This window comes from Venturia canescens, chromosome 2 (genome assembly GCF_019457755.1).
Source record: "Venturia canescens isolate UGA chromosome 2, ASM1945775v1, whole genome shotgun sequence".
Taxonomy (NCBI): Eukaryota; Metazoa; Arthropoda; class Insecta; order Hymenoptera; family Ichneumonidae; genus Venturia; species Venturia canescens.
This window is the reverse complement of record NC_057422.1, coordinates 15,103,973-15,121,633: the sequence shown is the minus strand read 5'-3', so window position 1 is coordinate 15,121,633 and position 17,661 is coordinate 15,103,973. Positions and strand designations below refer to the sequence as shown.

The following is a 17,661-nucleotide window of genomic DNA, read 5'->3' as shown; positions in this document are numbered from 1 at the left end:
TTCCGCCCTTTGCGCGAACGAGCACAGCAACGGCAACAAATTAGAGTACCCTCCACCTCTTTCCGCCCTTACCGCACCTGTAATTGGCAAGCGATGCACTGGGCGTTTTTCTCGTGCTGGCCTCGATACGTAATTGCACGAAGAGCGACCAAGGAGAGACTGGTATATAGTTTGAAAGCAGAAGAGCAAGGAGAGCTTCGTTCGGAAGATCGAGAGGTTGCTTCGAGTATTTCATATACTCTAAGCTGTACCAGGCTGCATGTGCGCAGCTATCGATTTCCTGCGGGCCTCGGGGCATGGGTCGAGTGGACATTTTTATCATGAAAAAATGCGAATTTAGGGGAATCGATAAAACGTTCTCCTTTTCGTAGTTAAACTATCAATCCTCCGTTAATTATGTTGCTCGTAGCTCTTTTATTCAGTCTGCCGCCGTTGAGACGTTCAGTTAAAACTAATCATTTCTTTCCTATTGTTTTCCAAGCTGTAGTGAAATTGCATCTACTGCGCGCGCACGTCCATGCAACTGAATCTTTTACGGTGATAGAAAAAAAAACGCGAGGAAAAAATGAAATTCGAGATGAAGAAATCGTGAGAGTTGGACGAAGATGGCGCGAGAAACCGGAAGTAGCGGTGCTATAAGGCGCTCTTGAGCGCCCTGTCATCTCGGTCGGCTCGTAAAAATTCACCTCCCCGCCTGGCCCTTCCTCGCTCTCTCAGTCTCTCGTCTCTCCTCGTCTGTCTCCCTCCCCCATCTCTCTCACACACCTATTTTATTCTATTCTCTATCCCGATGGCTACTAGACTTGCCAGAGGTTTTTGCTCGGCTCTGATTCGCCGTTCCCTAGAGACACAGGTAGACTTTCGTGGGAGAGATTTGTCGGCGACGCGCCGCTTCATCGGGAGCACCGAGCGCGGTCATTCAGCCAGGTAATTGTCCTTTGCTCCTGATTAACTCCAGTCCGAAAGTATATTTATCTATATCTATACAGTAATCCGCATGGAAAATCGCTACTTTTGTACAACTCCCAAACCTCCCACTTGCCCTCAATACTATTATGACCGCCGCATATACCGCCTACTGTCGCAACATTCACCTGCATCGACTGTACTCAAACACACACTCCACACTCCACCGCGGCGTTATTGCTATTCAATCAAAAAAGTCTCAATGCTAGCAATTATCGTATTTATAGCCTCAATAAAAAACGAAGCGGTGGAACATGAAGACACTCTCTTCGAGACTCAATCGCTAGACAAAGCATATTTTATCGTGACCCAGAATCAACGTGGTGAGTCAACGTTGAATCGAAATTGAAATTCGAAAGTCGAGACTGGGGGGATACGAGATTATTGAAAAATAAGACGCTCCCTGATACGAGTTTTTCGTAAACACTGGAAATCAGATGCGACAGTTTTGAGAGTGATGCATTTCGAGCGGAAAATTAATCAGGACAGAAAAAATCATTATTGGAGGCAGGGCTATATTTATGATGAACTTTCTTTCACACAATTTTATCAACATCGTAGACGCTACCGTTATTCTGGAGTTCCACGTTCCCGCTGTTTGTTTATGTAACCAAGTGCACAGATACACGAAGAGTTTTTCTCCAGATAAGCCGAAGCGCTCCAGCAAAAATGTCCCCCCCCAGAAGGGGAAAAATCAAATGATGGAGAGCGGAAAAACTTTGCAAGGGCTACGTGCAACCGGAGAGGTCGCGTAACTATTCACCTGTGATCTTGGGATGGAACTATTATCGGCCTATAACACCGTCGGGCAATTTTTACTAACGAGCAGAACATAGAAAACGCCTGATTACCGGATGAGTTCTGGGAGTGAGGAAAATCGAATAGAAAATGTTGATCGCGTATAAATGCACGTTCAGTCGCTCAAAATTTCCTGTTTTTCCTTGTTGGATCAAATCGACACTTGGGGACCGCACAAATCGTCGCTATGTCGATCAGGAAAAAAAGCCGACGACAAATAACGCTAAAATTACGATGGTCGTTGCGCTCGGTAAAAGTGTACATGTAGCTTCATCGTGTGCCACAGGAATTAAGCCTCTCTGTAGCATTTGCTAGTTCTGCCACTTCAAATAGCTATTCCTAGTTGCTTGGTCTGCAAAAGAAAAACGAGAGCGTTCAGGAAAACGTGCGTGTCCGGTACCTCTCCGAGTAACATATGTTTTCTAGATTCGTTGAATTCCTTCGTAATTCGTAGTTGTACCCAGCAGTGATTTTCTTTCCGTTGTCAATTTCTTTAAACAACTTTGTATATCTGTAAAGAGAGCTTGATATGAAGTTGTGACATTTTGTTGCGGACCTCTTAAGTCGAGATTCTTGATGATTTCCTGTTGTCAAAGCCATCATTTCCGATACGTTTCTAACAAAATAATTGCAAGTGGATTTGAAGTGGAATAGACTGCCTGGTAAACTGGTTAAACATTCACATTTACTCATGGTGCTTGAACGAAAATTTCAGTGAATAATTGGCAAAATTACCTTTGTTAAACGCTGAAAATATATTTGCATCTGAAAACTTTTATTTCCTAACGAAATTTCGCACATTATTTACGTTGAAACGATTGTTCATTGATATAGCATTGGACTCTTTGAATGGTGAAATAAAAAGCAATGCTACTGATGCTAAGCAAAGAATCAAAAATATTATGGTATGCAGGAGTTAGCAAATCCACATAATCTCGTCTCGCGGCGAGAAACTTTCCGACATCAGCAGAGCACGAAACCTCCCTACCTATTATTATTTATTTATGACTTTGTCGAACAAAAACGTCAAGTCCGGGTCCCACCTTGTCCCAGGCACTGGATCTTAAATGGTCAACTATATCCTGACTTCTTATTATCGCGAACGAGAAATTCTCCCACGGACTCGAGAAAATACGGACTCACAATGTGCAAATAAAACTAGCACTCGAAAGTCTTTTATAAAGGTGTTCGAAAATGAATCTGGTGAGCGAGTAAACGGACGGAGAAACATTTAACAATAATTCCCCTTGAATTCGAAAACATTTTTGAAAAAGCTTTTGATAAATCTTTTGCATTGCAATGAATTTTGCGAGTCCATCAAAATGAAAAACTTGCTTCCATACTTTCATATTGTGAACACATTTACGATGGTTTCGAGTAAAACATAAATGTTCTAAATTCCCTCTCTGTTTCATTCGAGTCCACAAAAAATCATTGATATCCAAAAAAAAAAAAATATTATGACTGAAACAATTTGATCAGTTGCGCTCGAAAGGAAAGTAACCACGAAGAAACCGATGGACATGCAGTTTATACTTTCGTATGCTACTATGCAACTCTAATGAGTTTATAATATGAATTTCTCCAATGTCGAGAAAAACAGTTTCGAACGAGTTAACGATTATTTTCACTTCTCGATCGCAAATGAAAACGTATTGCGTCTGGTATCTCTCGGTGTATCTAATGACTGGATTCGAACGTTGAACGTACAACGTCTGCGGTCACTGACACTTATCGTCGTCGTCATGAAAATATTGTGCAAATGAATGAAATTCAGGGAATCGCAGTAAATAAAAATCAATAATTAAATCAGCCCATTCTGTTTTAAACTAAAAGATGTAAAAAAAAATGTTTGTCGAAGATGTCGCTGTGCAGATATCGTTGGAAGGTGGACTCGGAAAATCTGCCAGTAATTCCGTTCGTTACGAAACTTTTAAAGCAAACACTGCTCAGATAACTATCATTTATTTCATTTTTCCTTGAAAATTTTATTATAAAAATGAGATACTAAAAAATATGAACATCTTAGAGAAAAATGAGCAGAAAAGTTAGATGGTGAGAATACACAGAACACGAACATTGTATCCTGTAGTCGCGTCTCACGACGCTTTGTATATTTATATATATCTGGGTGAAAGAGTCGCATCGCGCGTCATATATCATTAGCAGGTAGCTTGTTAGGTGGTCGGTTTGTGGAAAATGGCGGGCATTACAACACGCGACCGTTATTAACTCCTTTTTGTGATCTTCCTCAACGCTCCTTGTCGGACATGCCCTATCTCTGCTTCTATATCAACGTATATAGACACGAGATGGTGAATAAAAAAACGCGAGATGCCCATACATGCAAACATATCAGTTGTTTCTCTCACGCCCGCCAACAGGATCGTGCAGTCCCGGTAAAAGATATAAATCATTATTCATAATAGCCGCTGGTTCTTCGTCCTTCGATCCCGCCGCGACAACAAAAAATTTTCAACCCGCCAAACCCACAAAGTCTATACCAGATGAGTTATATTACGTTGCTCGCTAAAACTGTCAGACTCTTGTGAGACGCGGGGAATTTGGAGATCGGAAATCCTGGAAAGAACAATCCTATCCAGGGAAATTACTCCCCGCAGAGACTTAATATCTATTTATCTGCTTCACCGATCATTCGGCGTTGAACATTAAAGATAACGTGACTCATTCGTATGTTGGAGAAAGAGTCGTTCGAAAAGCTTATTTCTGATCTCAACAAAGAATTTTTCGGTGACGTGAAATGATTCAGCTTAATAAGAAAAAAGGTCAGGAGAGTTCAAACTTTCATTCGCCAATGACGAGATTCGTAAATTGACGAAGCGAAGTCCACTATTTAACAGCAAAAGCAGGCAATTGACTAGAATTGATGGATCTTCGAAGTAAAAAAAAATGTCACTGATGCAGGAAATTCTAAATATACCGATTAGTGTTTAGAGGCCCGTTGAATTCCGGGCATAGCGATCGATGCAACAACCTCGCTCATGAGTTCCATCCAAAACGCATTTTTCACTCAATCTTTCGAATGGCGGTGATTAAATGTTTTTTCTCTCCGCATATAATGGACTTGTTTTAACAACGTGACGTCGCATTTCGTAATAGCGAGGTTGTAAGAATGACACAAGTTTGCGAGAGAGCAGAGGAGGACTGACCAGAGTGAAGAACATTGGGTTGCGCACGAAATGTACGAAAGAACGAGGAACACGTCTTCATTCAGCGTGCCACGAACACCAGGTGTACTTCTTCTGCGAGAAAAGATTTAAGGCGGCATGGAACCAAGTGGACAGGAGATCGATGCGATGACTTTTTCAGCCTGCGTTTTTGGCGGAACTCGGTATAACATCACGACAAGGCTACATGAAATATATCTTTATATGCATCGGTAGACGTGCATCCACATTACATAAACGTTTGACGACGACCACTGACGCTGTGGAGGAAACGCCGAAAAGTGGGAGGGAATGGCACAAGTTGGCTCTCGTAGGTTCGCTTCTTCAGGGTTCAAGGGTGGGACGAGGCTTCGTGCTTCGTCATTTTGGACCTCAATAGTCTAGATATAAGGTCAACCTATTTCAGATGCCACGTAACCACCTTGGCGTGCCCTTGCTTGAGTTCGCAGTCCCCCCCTGACAACATCCGCCCCGTCAAGCCTAGTAGGGATGCTGGATTAGATGAAATCTGTCTAAAGGAAGGTACCAGTGCATAAGAGTAATCCAAGTAGAAGGTTTCAAGAGAAGTATGGAGACGCAGGCAGAGATCGACGTCCCGGACGTTGCCGTCGTGTGGGTCCAAGCGTGCCGGGCATAACATCGCGTCTCTTCCCTCGATACTCGCCGCCCGGTTTTGCCCCGTTGCGCGACCTGAGTTTTTCACCTCCCGTTTTCTCTCTGGCGGCAAACTCCTACGGCCGCCGAAGTGCATTACAGGCAATTAGACGCCAGGGTGGCCCCAAGGTATGTCCGACAAACGGCTATCCTCCTCTCCTTTTTACCCGTTTTACCTCTTCTACTTCTACTTTATCTCTTGTTCTTCTTCTTCGTGTTACCTGCTTGCTTTCTTTCATACTGCGGGATACACTACTACCATTTTTCCGTACCTTCTCTCCTCCCTCCTCGGCGCCCCCTTCGTTGCCGTTTTCGTCTCTTGGTACGTAACCTGCACCAGCTTCTTTCATGCTGCTTCAACTTCGTGTAATGACACAGAGAAAACAAAAGGATATATTCGAGAGTATCGTCGTTTACTGCCTCTTTACGTCTCTCGATCTCTTGCTGTGTCCCTCTTTCTCTTCTCCCCCCTCCGCCTCCTCCTTCTCTTTCTACCAAGCTTATTTCTTCGTTAAATACAGGAGAATTTTACTCGTTCAGAAATCTTCTTACTCGCAACAAGAAACTTGTTGTACTTATTCGTATATATTCAAGAAAGCTGCGAAAAAACACGATGAACATTGCAATCACAATGAACGTCATTTATCGTCTATTTCACGTGTAATTACAACAACACAAGTTTCAGTTCACGTGTAAACGAAAAAATTGGATTTTCGCTGTGCCAATTGTTGGTATCTTGTCAAATGGAGCGACGTCATTCCTATGATTGGGCCACTGAAGTCACTTCTCTACGTTTCAGTCGATGCACCAACAGTTTGCCACTGAATGGATCGTCTTGATTAGAAGTTTCGTCAGTAAACTTAATACAAGAGAAATATCATTGACTTTCTTCATATCCCAATGATCTTTTCAGTCCTGGATGAAGAATAATTATTCTGACACGACTGCACGGTGAGTCATTCAGTGTTAGAAAAATGGAAACAGATAAAGAGACATATTTTAAACCACTGGGGATGCTGGATGAAGTATCAAAGAAAGAGGGAAATATCAGCATGCTCTGACAATCTTTACATCGTAAGAGATCATGAAAGAGGCGAAGATACGTAATTGGTTACTTGTAGGGAAGAAAAACTGGCTTTCGGAACGATTGTAAAAGCGTTCAGATGTTGTTGCGGCCTCTCTAATTGTTATTATCCGAGTAGCAGCGTAATTAATTTAAACACAGACTCGATGGACATCGATTTATCAGAAAATCTATGGAATTTTGCACTCTTTCACTTCTTTCTTAATTGCACAACCTGCTATAGACTTGTTAATAATAATAACACGAATACCAAAGGCGTAACGTAGAAGCGGTAGATGCAGTTTTTCGTATTTAATCATCGTCTTATACATTCGTATTAGCACGGATGATTAAAACAGATCATTACTCATTCACAGCCACCGATAATTTCCGTCATAACGGAAGGGAAAGAGCGAGGGAGTACAGATTTCTTTATACTTAGTCCTCGTAAGAATGAGAGTTTAGAAAATGTCGTGAACATTGCGTTAGCAGACGCCTTTTGCTTGCAGTGTGTATACTCTTTGACTCCCCAAGGGTCCACAGTTACTTTCCAATTTTCCGCGTTGAGCTCCGAGGGAGTGAGTGTAGAAACGATTCTTACTCGGTGGTCGACTATACCGGCTCGAATCAGTGTTTGAGGGGAAAAAATTTCACCCACGTTTTGTGGGATTCGAGTTGAAAAAAGAAGGACACAATCGATATACGAGTGAAAAGAAGAAGGATGACGAGACATATCGCTGGGTGATCTCCCCAGGTTCCTCTTCTTCGGTATAACGCAAGACGCGAAACCGTTCAGAAAAATATCACGCGCCATTCTTGCTCAGCCTTCCCTTTTTGTTCCCCCTTCCCCTCCCTTTTCTTTTCTCTCTTTCTCTCTCTCTCTTCCTGCACCGTTTCTCGTTTTGTGCTATTATACCTGGTATGCGCCACTGTGTGCTCTGCCTCGAGTAGTAGATCACTCTTGCGCTGTTTCTCATTCCCTGCTGCTACTGACCATTGTCAAAGGGACGAAAAAAAGAGTCGCTGCTATTTCTCAATGTGCGAGAGCTTTACAACGGGGCGTGGAGACCTCCCTAAATATTTTACAACTAGCCAACAACGATCTATGTTGAAACCATCTATGTGGGCCGAGTGTTGTAGTATCCAACCCGTACACTTACATCGACATGCTATAATATCTTGTGTCGAGATATACAGCAGGCTGCAGAGGAGGAAATGAAGTTGTTCTGCTGATTGGAACGATCATCTCCATCCATCCTTATTTTTGACACTTGCCTGTACACGTTCAATGTCATCGGCATGGGAGCATCCAAGCGTTCGGTCCTTACGAATAGTTATCTGGAAAAAAAGGAACAACTAGTCGAGGAAAGTTGGCAAAGCCAAAAGACAGGGAGAGAAAAAGCAGGGAAGAGACTTCAGGAAAAATAAAGTTCGTACCCAGCCAAGCAAGTACAAGGCGTTGGTGACTTCCGGCAGCTTAGGGTGCGTTGGGCTCACTTTAGATTAATCCTGCGCAGTGACGTTTGGACATTGACCCTCACAATCCAGTGCTTTGCACCGAAGCTCGAAGGCTTCGGTTGCTAATAAATATATTGCAGTAAATCGATTAGTGTCACAGCGAAGTTATATGAAGAATTTTTTCCTCATGGAAAAATAAAAGTTCGTCATCCCCAACGAGGATTCATGCAGTCCACCGTTCGATACGATGGTTCAATCAAACTCGTCGTGTCACGTTGCTTTTGCAGATGATTTTCTATATTGTTTGATGTTAAGTGAAAGAAAAGTGGTACACTTGCTGTCTCATCTGATGCTTGTGTAAGTCAGAAGCACAGGTTGACTCTCGGAGTGCAGCAACGAGAGCAGCAGCAGCGTCATGAAAGACTCGGGAACCATATAAATTTCTTAGTAATCTGTTGCAGAAGGTGAGTGCTCAGTGAACATAGCGACGACGAGTTGCACGACTAACTGTGCGAACTTTCTTGCCCCTCGTAAAACTCGATGAGCAAAGCGAGTTGACGCGCGAGCTCGTTCTCTAAAGGGATATTGAACGCCTTCCTTGTAGGCTAACCGATGATTGTCAGAGCAAGAGAACAGGGCTGTGAGACCGAGAGAGTAAGAAAGCAATAACAAAGTCGAGGCATAACTATTCGTCTTTTGTAACAGTTAGTAACTGGAAATCGCTGACGAACCCAAGGTAAAACAGTGCGACAAAAGACACTTTACTTTACTCAGCAATGAGACCAAAGGCAGAATACAGTTAACCCAGGGATATTCGCCTGGTAACAGACATACATTAGGTCATCTCTGAGATATCCCTGCAGACCATCTTTCCCTCACACTTCACCCTGGTCACTGTTATTCCCATATCCTCACACTCGTCCTCCCATTCGAGTTGCTTTAATGAACACTTTTCGTTCAAACATATTTCTAAATTCTTGACTTACTGTACAATAAATCGAGAAGATTGTAACGAGAAGATTAACGAGATGATTTTTCAGCGAAACGATTTTCTTAAGAAAGTCTTGAAATTTACACACAGCTTAAATGCGTAGTCGACTGACACGCATATCAAATTTTAAAGGGTTCGTCTTATTGGTTATTGAGATAAACGTGCTTAAATATGAAGAAAAGTACACAGGGTTATAGGGACTATGCGTAAAAAATCGTTTATCTTTCCATATAAGGAATGAACGCTTGTTACGAAGTTTATGAAAAAGTACACAATAGCAATGAAATATACAACGAAGGTCTGGAAAAAAATTCGAGACGGTTGTCTTACTAATAATAAAGATGTATAAGATTGAACGAAATTGGTAAAATGAGCAATCGTAACCTCACATTTGCTTATTTCAGCATTTTGTTTTTTCTTGGCTCGGTCCATTCCTGTCATAGCCTTTTGTCTTTTCATTAATACTTTTCTCGATCCATTTCCCTTTGTGTTTTCCCTTTGCGCTCTCTAAAGCGATTTTTTACATAAAAAACACTATAGTATTTTAGCCAGGGACGAATAAAATTTCGGGCTCAGTCAGTGAAAGATCCCCGTTGAATTAATGGCTTGTAATTTCATTCGCCAAAAGATAAGTTGGAAAGATTTATTTTCAATTTCGAATTAATAAGTATAACATTAATTGAGAGTGATAATATATTTAATTAGGAAGTAAAAATCGACCCCATTTAGACGCCCATAAAATACGATCCTACAGGCATAATCTACCTTAATATCGTCCATCATTTTTTTTTTTACTTCAATATTATGTCACGAGCAAAGTACTTTGCAACAAGTTGTCATATGAATCAGAACGTGGATCAATAGAAGTTTGCCGAAAAAGATCCAAATAAGACGTGAAATCTTCACCGGATAAAATCTCGATAAAGACGATTACTGTGGATCTGACACAGTGATCCAAATTTGTAGCAATTCCACTAAATGGTTTTCGGACAAGAACTCTTGTGAGCGTAGGAGAGAATACAATTTGGCGGGAAGCCAACGATCTCGTTCCTCGATCCACCTTTCAGACCGCTCTCTGACGATGTTTAGATATCCCCGTGCGTGTATATCCGGACGGAGAGGTCTCAAGATCTCGAGCATACCCGCGTGAGTTATGTGATCGCGTATTATTATTTCTCGCCAATATACAAACGAGCTCTGTTCGAATACCCGCTATTCTCAAACTCCATAATTCATCCATGGCTTTTACTATTCCACTTGGAAATTAAATATGCCAGTGTAGTGGCGAAATTTATATATGCTTAGTTCAGGACTAGAACACAATAACCAATGGACTCGATCAATTCCATCACTTTTTCGTTTTTTTCGATGGACACACCTTTGATGATCGATTGAAAGCTTCAAAATGATTATGGTGAGTCGACTTTCACACTTTTCATCACACGAAACATTGTTGGTCAACAAAATTTTACAAACCAAACCCCATAAATTGGAATTTTCTTGATTCACAATTGATTGAGTGTCAGGCATCGTTGAAGACGATATTTTAGTTTAACGATTGCCCGCGATTTACTAACAATAATACGGGCGAACTAAATTTTTCGTTAAATCAAATCCGAATGTACTGTTCTCACGAACCCAAATGATAGATTCTATTTAACATTTTTGCAAACGTGCTTGTTCTCTTCGGTAGGGTAATTGTGATTAAAACGTAACAATGAAAAACGCAATGCCATCAGGAACAATGAAAAAAACGTTTTTCCTTCTCCCTTCGCATCAATGTGAAAAATCGAAGCGCCATTTTTTCAGAAATACCCACAGATATGCTGCGTGATAAATTACACCCGGCTCTACGATATTCAAGGTCCAAATATTATACGTAAATACGCTTCTAAATTTAATCGTCGCTCATGTTTCGTATCATAGAGATTGCGAGAGAATTTCAAACAGAGTTTTACCCTCTGGGATAAGAGAACGATCAATCCGGTTCGAAACACTTCCCTCGTGGATAAATTTCACTTTAACGATGAAAATATATCCAGTATGATAACAGCAGCTCGACATTTCTTTCGGTGTGATTTGCCACGATCTTCCATTCGAAATTAGTAAAAACAAACTATTTGTGTTCAAGGACTCGTCGGCTGTTAGTATAGAGGATGAAGTCGTCCCGGAAAAAAATCGCGTTAGTGAGCACAAGCCAAAAAGGAAACAAACGCCTTTGACGGTTAAAAATTTCTTCACCAGAGGTCAGTACGAAATCTCTCCAAAAAAAAAAAAAAAATCGGAACCATAAATTCGTTGAAACTGATTTCATGAAAGTTTATCTTCTGCAACGAAAATTCTTCGCAGCAATCGTTGCTACAATTTATCAATGAATAAGATCAAAACCAAAATCATTTCGAATCACTAAAAATAATTTCAGTATTCCAGTAACTGCGTATTAATGTTTAAGGAGGGTGGCTAGGGACGATACAATGTTGCCATGCTAAACCATGTAAAATACATTAAAAATTTCAAAATGATAAGAATTTAATAAAATTTGGTGAACATATTCTTTAGAGTTAAATTTGACAATACAAATTTTTAAAGATTTTTCTTCTGTACAGTTATCGAGTAATTGATCACTAAAGTTCACGTGGGATAAACTTCCGAAAAGCGGAAACCGAATTTTGAGCTGAAATTTTGCATACTGCTTCTTTATAACAATATAAGACTTCCCCTAAAAGGATTTTTGGCGACTAGCAATATTTATTGAGAAATTGAATTTTTAAGTTGCTATTTCAGCCCGAGCAAGTATATCTATATCGCTTATCTCGCTCGGCCGGTATCCTCACTTCGCTATAGTGCCTAGGCTACATGGATGGCAAACGTTGCGCTCCTTGGCTGGGCTACTCCGGGGATTTTTTCCTTAAAATTCCGTTTTTACTTTTCATTTATTTTTCATTTACTTTTCAAGAATTTTCTTTTTTCTTTGTTCAAATTAAAAAAATTTTAAAAAATAAAAAAAGCGCCGGGGAGACGGAATTTTAAGGAAAAAATCCCCGGAGTAGCCCAGCCAAGGAGCGCAACGTTTGCCATCCATGTAGCCTAGGCACTATAGCGAAGTGAGGATACCGGCCGAGCGAGATAAGCGATATAGATATACTTGCTCGGGCTGAAATAGCAACTTAAAAATTCAATTTCTCAATAAATATTGCTAGTCGCCAAAAATCCTTTTAGGGGAAGTCTTATATTGTTATAAAGAAGCAGTATGCAAAATTTCAGCTCAAAATTCGGTTTCCGCTTCTCGGAAGTACAGCCCCAAATTTGATCAATTTCTTATCAATTTGACGAACGTAGCCACCCTCCGTAATGACAATTGAAAACGATTCAACGACCAAATGTTTACTGACATCGTGAGATTGTTATCCTATTTATTCTCCGTAGCTTGGTGGAAATTGAGAGGACGCAACGATTCAATGAACGGCACGGATGGTACTGCAGGAGAAAAAATGGGACCTTCTTATCGTAAGTCGTTCACACCGTTTCCTATTGCATTATTTTAAATTATGATATTTCTCGATACCATTCGTGGTTATGGCAGGATTCCTGTTTCTTGCAATATGTGCGGTAAAGCAGTTTCAACGCGTCCGGCAATTACTTTATCGACATTAGCAGTTGTTCATTCAGAGAATACACTGGAGAGACCAGGAGAGACGTAATTTTCATGCAATTATAACATAATGGAATATCATCGTGACAACTCAATGTGTTGGACCCGAGGAAACGCGATTATATTTAAAACACTTCCATCTAAAAGCAATGGCACACAATAGCTGGCAGATTCAATGAAAACAAATTCAGTCGCAGCTATGGGAGAATACATTTATATTGAATTTTCCGGCAGTGAACTTGCCTCCATTGGCAAATTCATCAAATTCTTGAATGAAATAAAACGCTAATGTAATACATTTTTCGAGAAAAACAACGAGGCAGTCCGCCTGAAAACAAATTATTTTTTCTCTTTGTTCTTCATCTGTTAGAGTCATTCAATGTGAAATTTCCTTTTCTATACGTTTAAAGATATTATTTTAAATGTTTGTGGCAAGTTTTCCGGACAATTGATTGCATTGGTCTGTCATACGTAAATTTGAAGCGATCGAGTGGAAATTCCATCGAAATAAAAACGAAGTAAAATAAAGATATTTTTCCCCCTTAAGTTATGGGGAGTTTCGCCCCAAACATTTGGTTTTTTGCTTTTACACGAGGACCGAAGTTAACAAATGGTCTTTAGGATGTACGTTCCCTAAAAGCTTCGAAAACTAGGACAGATGAGGTCTGTACAACACAGCAGCTCATATCCAATCATATAACGCAAAGAGAAACCATCGCGTCGTCGTATACGCGAACGGGAAAGAATTCTGATATTCGCGAGGATAAAGAAAACGCTGTAAACTCGTTTTCGAACTCGAACTACAAAGTTTACATACAGCCATAAAATAACCGTAAAGCGATATTTTTTTATTTTTCCTTCCTTTTTTTCTCGTATGTGAACATCTATGGTCCCTTGATTTTTCGATGCGTTCGCGCATCCTCGTGCGTTCATAGCCCGTAAAAAATTCTCCTTTTTTATGCGATGCAAGCCATTAGAGAATCCACGATAAGCAGTGTCATTTACGTAGTTTTTTGCCTTTCACGAGGAGAAAAATAGTTAGCAGTTTTTGTTTGAGCTCGTCGCACACATATCCCATACTGCACGTTCTTGATGCGAGCATAAACGGTGGATTCCATCCTGGGTCAACGACCACTTTGCGACCACTTTTTATTCGACTGATTCACAAAAAAAAAGAAGAAAAGAAAAAAGAAATTTATAGTCGTTGGACCTTTTTCTGAGGATTTTCTTGAAATTCTTGTCTCCCCCGATACTCAACCTTTAAAATTAAATGAAAAACTGCGCGTTCCCCTACCTTCGCGTATGATCGAAAACTATCAAATAATTTATGTCTTTTTTACGAATATTCTTGAGTCGAAAAGTATAACACCACACAAAAGGAAACGTGGAAAGCGTCTGAAACTTTTCGCTCCTTTCTGCTGCAGTATAATAATAAACGATCAAAATTCTTTTTCGTAGCTCTCCCATTTAAATTTATGAGTCTCGTATCACCAAAGATAATGAAAAAATTCTGTCCTGCTGGTGCTCCCAGTGCTTTTCCCCAAGTACAACTGTCGTCGAAGCTGCCCCCTGAATTATTGATGACTAAGAAAAAAAACTTGATCATTTGGAATAACATCGTAGGTATATTGCAAAATGATAAACTGTTGCGTGAAATTGGGAGACCACAAAAAACTTGCGACTGTTTACACGTCATATATATAACGCATACATGCATAATGACGAGCGCGGATATCGCGCATGTAGTCGCGACTCAGCCAGCTTTTCCTGTGGCATGAAATACAGCCTCCAGGGATTGGAACGTTATATCAGTAGCTTTTCGTTTACGCAAAGCTCGAAGTGATACGATGAGAAATTTACTGTTGGTTTGTACTACGTTGGGCCGTTAGCGACGGGCACATACAGGGTGAGGCATCGACGCCGAGCAGTCCGCGGAAAACTCGAATTGTCACTATAAATAAAAATGAAAATTGCCAACAATATTTTCAACGTCTCGCCTTCCGTTCAAACTTTTTTACAAGCTAACAGACACTTTAATTTGCAAATGACGACCGTAAATTTAAATACCCACGATCGCGTACGACGAACGTTGCTTCTTACGAGCGAGATACCACTCACGATTACGAATGGCTTTTGTCGAACTCTCTCTTGACTTTATCTCACTGTAAGATCCGCCGAGTTATACGGGCTTGCCGCGTCTCGGATGAGTCACCCTATACATATGTATTTAGAAAGCTCACCCTCGTGACAAACTTTATACAAACGATATTCTAACTTTGTGTCTTGTAAAATACGCCCGGATAAAGAGAATAGTTGGACCTTCACCATAAATACACAAGCTTCGCTCTCCTCGCATACACACTTCGCTATGTGTACTCGTAGGACGGATTCAAAGAGACTCGTAATTAACGCTGTCGCGGGTACCGTTGTTGGATTGTATCCATGTTGTTTTTAATTCGCCATAAAACGCTGGGAATTGTGAACATGGAAATTTCTGAGACTGTGGAAAATTCGTAGATAAGCAATTGTGCATGAGAAAAGGGATGTTTATTGGATATGGAAAGTAGAATTTCTGATGGTAGTTGATCTTCGGTTGAATTCTTGACAGTATTTCTCCCTCGAGTGCCACTGATCTCCTCCTGTGAGCTCCACACTAATTCGCCATCTTACTTTTATCAATTTGTTAGCTTGTCACATGTTTCAGGTCGCTGCGTTCGAATGAATAAAAAGCTGTGAATCCCATAAAGCTGAAATAGAACTGGAAGCATGCTGAGATTTCGGGGAGAAAAAAGAAACTGCTAGCCTTGCAGAGCCCATGGCTTTACGCCTCCCACTAAATTCTGTTAGTCGGAGCCTCAGCCGGCAGCCGAGCCGAACGTTTCTCACTGGCCGAATGGTCGTTTCCGAATTTTCCCCCTACTCGATCGCCCTATATATCGTAACAGATTACGCGCTCGTTTTTTTATGTGTTTCTAGCGCGCGAATTCGGTACTTTTTCTTCCACTACGAATTGAACTTTTCTTCGCATTCGAGACTCCTGATTTATCGAAAATATGTTAGCTCTATTCGATATTACAATTCGCTCATATTGATCAAACACGATAAATAACGTTCGTCGATCATAACCTTCGCGCAATCTTCACGGCGAAACTTTATCTCTGGCATACAATAAAAATCCGCAAATTCATTAACAACAATCAATGCGACCGAGAGTTTTCTCTGCGCATAGTACGCCCGGTAAAATATTATGGCAACGGAGATAAAGCACACGATCGTGTGTGCCTTTTAGAAACGGCGGTTCACGCTTTCTATATTTCCTCCGCTTTAACCTATCCCCTCTTTCTTTGTGCTGCGAACTTTTGTAATTAACGCCGGGACAACTGGAGAATGTTAATTACGTAAACGTAGCTCCGCAAGAGGGGCTTTCACACCCTCTTGTTCCTTGATATGGAGTAGCTATCCACACCTTCGTGTAATTGATCCTCCGTCGAATTGCTCTCGAGATATGAAGTATTATAATTGTGAATAGAGTACGGAACTCCGCCTTTGGGGTCTGATAAAGTTAATAGAATGCATTCGATGTTCCTGCGAATTTTATGCATATAAATCTTCGAGGTTATCTCACGCTGAACGAACAGGCTCAGATATTACGACGAAACTCGATCATGGAGGAAGAGACGGAGAGAAAAAACGGAGCAATTACTGCGTGTTCCATCGTTAGTTAACTCTTTCGGTGGCGAGATATTTTTTAACGCCAAATGCCCGAATAACGGTGAAAAAAAGTTTTTCAGACTCCACGAAAAAAGCCTGAAGTTTTTGAGCTCGCTGATTGTGAAATTGCGCTAAATGCAGAAATTCAAAATGGCGGGCCAGAATGCACAAATTGAGCTTACGCCGAACTAAGTTATCCACGTTCTTTTGTTCAGGGCTAACTCGTAATGTAGGGATAGAGAATTAAGAATGACTTGACAAGTGGTTAGTTTGAGATTTTTTATTTTCCCACATCATCGGGTTGGATATAACGATCGTCCAACTGAAAATATCAGAGTTTTATCCGGCGAGGAAGATTTGTCAGGAAATGGAATTCAAGTTGATTCAAGAAAGCGGCTTCCTCCTGCATTCCATTTATTTGAAATGTAGCCTGTCTGCGATGTGATTTTTCACATTCATTTTTTATAGACCAATAATAAAAAGTAACGTATCTAGGTCGAGAGACTATTGGCCGGATTCTTTATGGAGCTCGAATAGGAGTATCGAGTTTCCGTCACGTTTCGTCAAACTGGACAATAATGACTCTCCTTTATAGTAGTACTGCGCGAAATATACCATTCCTCTTCTCCCCTGCACATGACACATTGCAGGCCGATGTCAGTGTCACAGCAGATTAAATACATTATGTATACACACACATACACACATTTGGAACACACGCAAGTTGTCGGTACTCCTAATCGATTCGGGAACTCGAGAAATGGTCGAAAAGCACGTTAAGCATGTCAGAAATTCCCCGTCTATCTCGTCCCTTTCACTCGAGAAAGCTTTGAGCGTAACCGCACTTCTACCGAACATGTAAAACTTGCTCGGAGTATCTTCCCTCAGAGGGCGCAATTTCACCGAGATATGCACCCTACAACTGCAAGTCCCAAGATTCCGAATTGTTTCTAATCTCATAGGGGCTATAATTCGTAATCTCGTGCACCAAAGGCATTCGTAAGAAGATCTCATTGTGTTAAATCTAGTAAATCGAAGCCTGCATGAGTAGAATTTCGGCTGATCCCTCAGCTGAAAGTGAACGTTACCAAATGATAATCTGAGAATTTATTCAAAAGTCGTACAGCCATTTAAATGGCTCTCGAGCTACGTTTTATCAGGGTTCATTTACTTAACGAAA

At 40.8% G+C, this 17,661-nt stretch overlaps 1 protein-coding gene across 1 annotated transcript in view; it reads left to right on the top strand.

Annotated features, from left to right (window-relative positions):
• Positions 1 to 10,231: 10,231 nt before the first annotated feature.
• LOC122407241 (Kv channel-interacting protein 1-like) overlaps positions 10,232 to 17,661 on the top strand; it is a 79,950-nt gene continuing 72,520 nt past the window's right edge. The window contains exons 1-3 of the mRNA XM_043413316.1: positions 10,232 to 10,532; positions 11,250 to 11,364; positions 12,545 to 12,625. Of these exons, the coding sequence (XP_043269251.1) occupies positions 10,524 to 10,532; positions 11,250 to 11,364; positions 12,545 to 12,625 (205 nt within the window). The 5' untranslated portion in view covers positions 10,232 to 10,523. The remainder of the gene's footprint in view (positions 10,533 to 11,249; positions 11,365 to 12,544; positions 12,626 to 17,661) is intronic.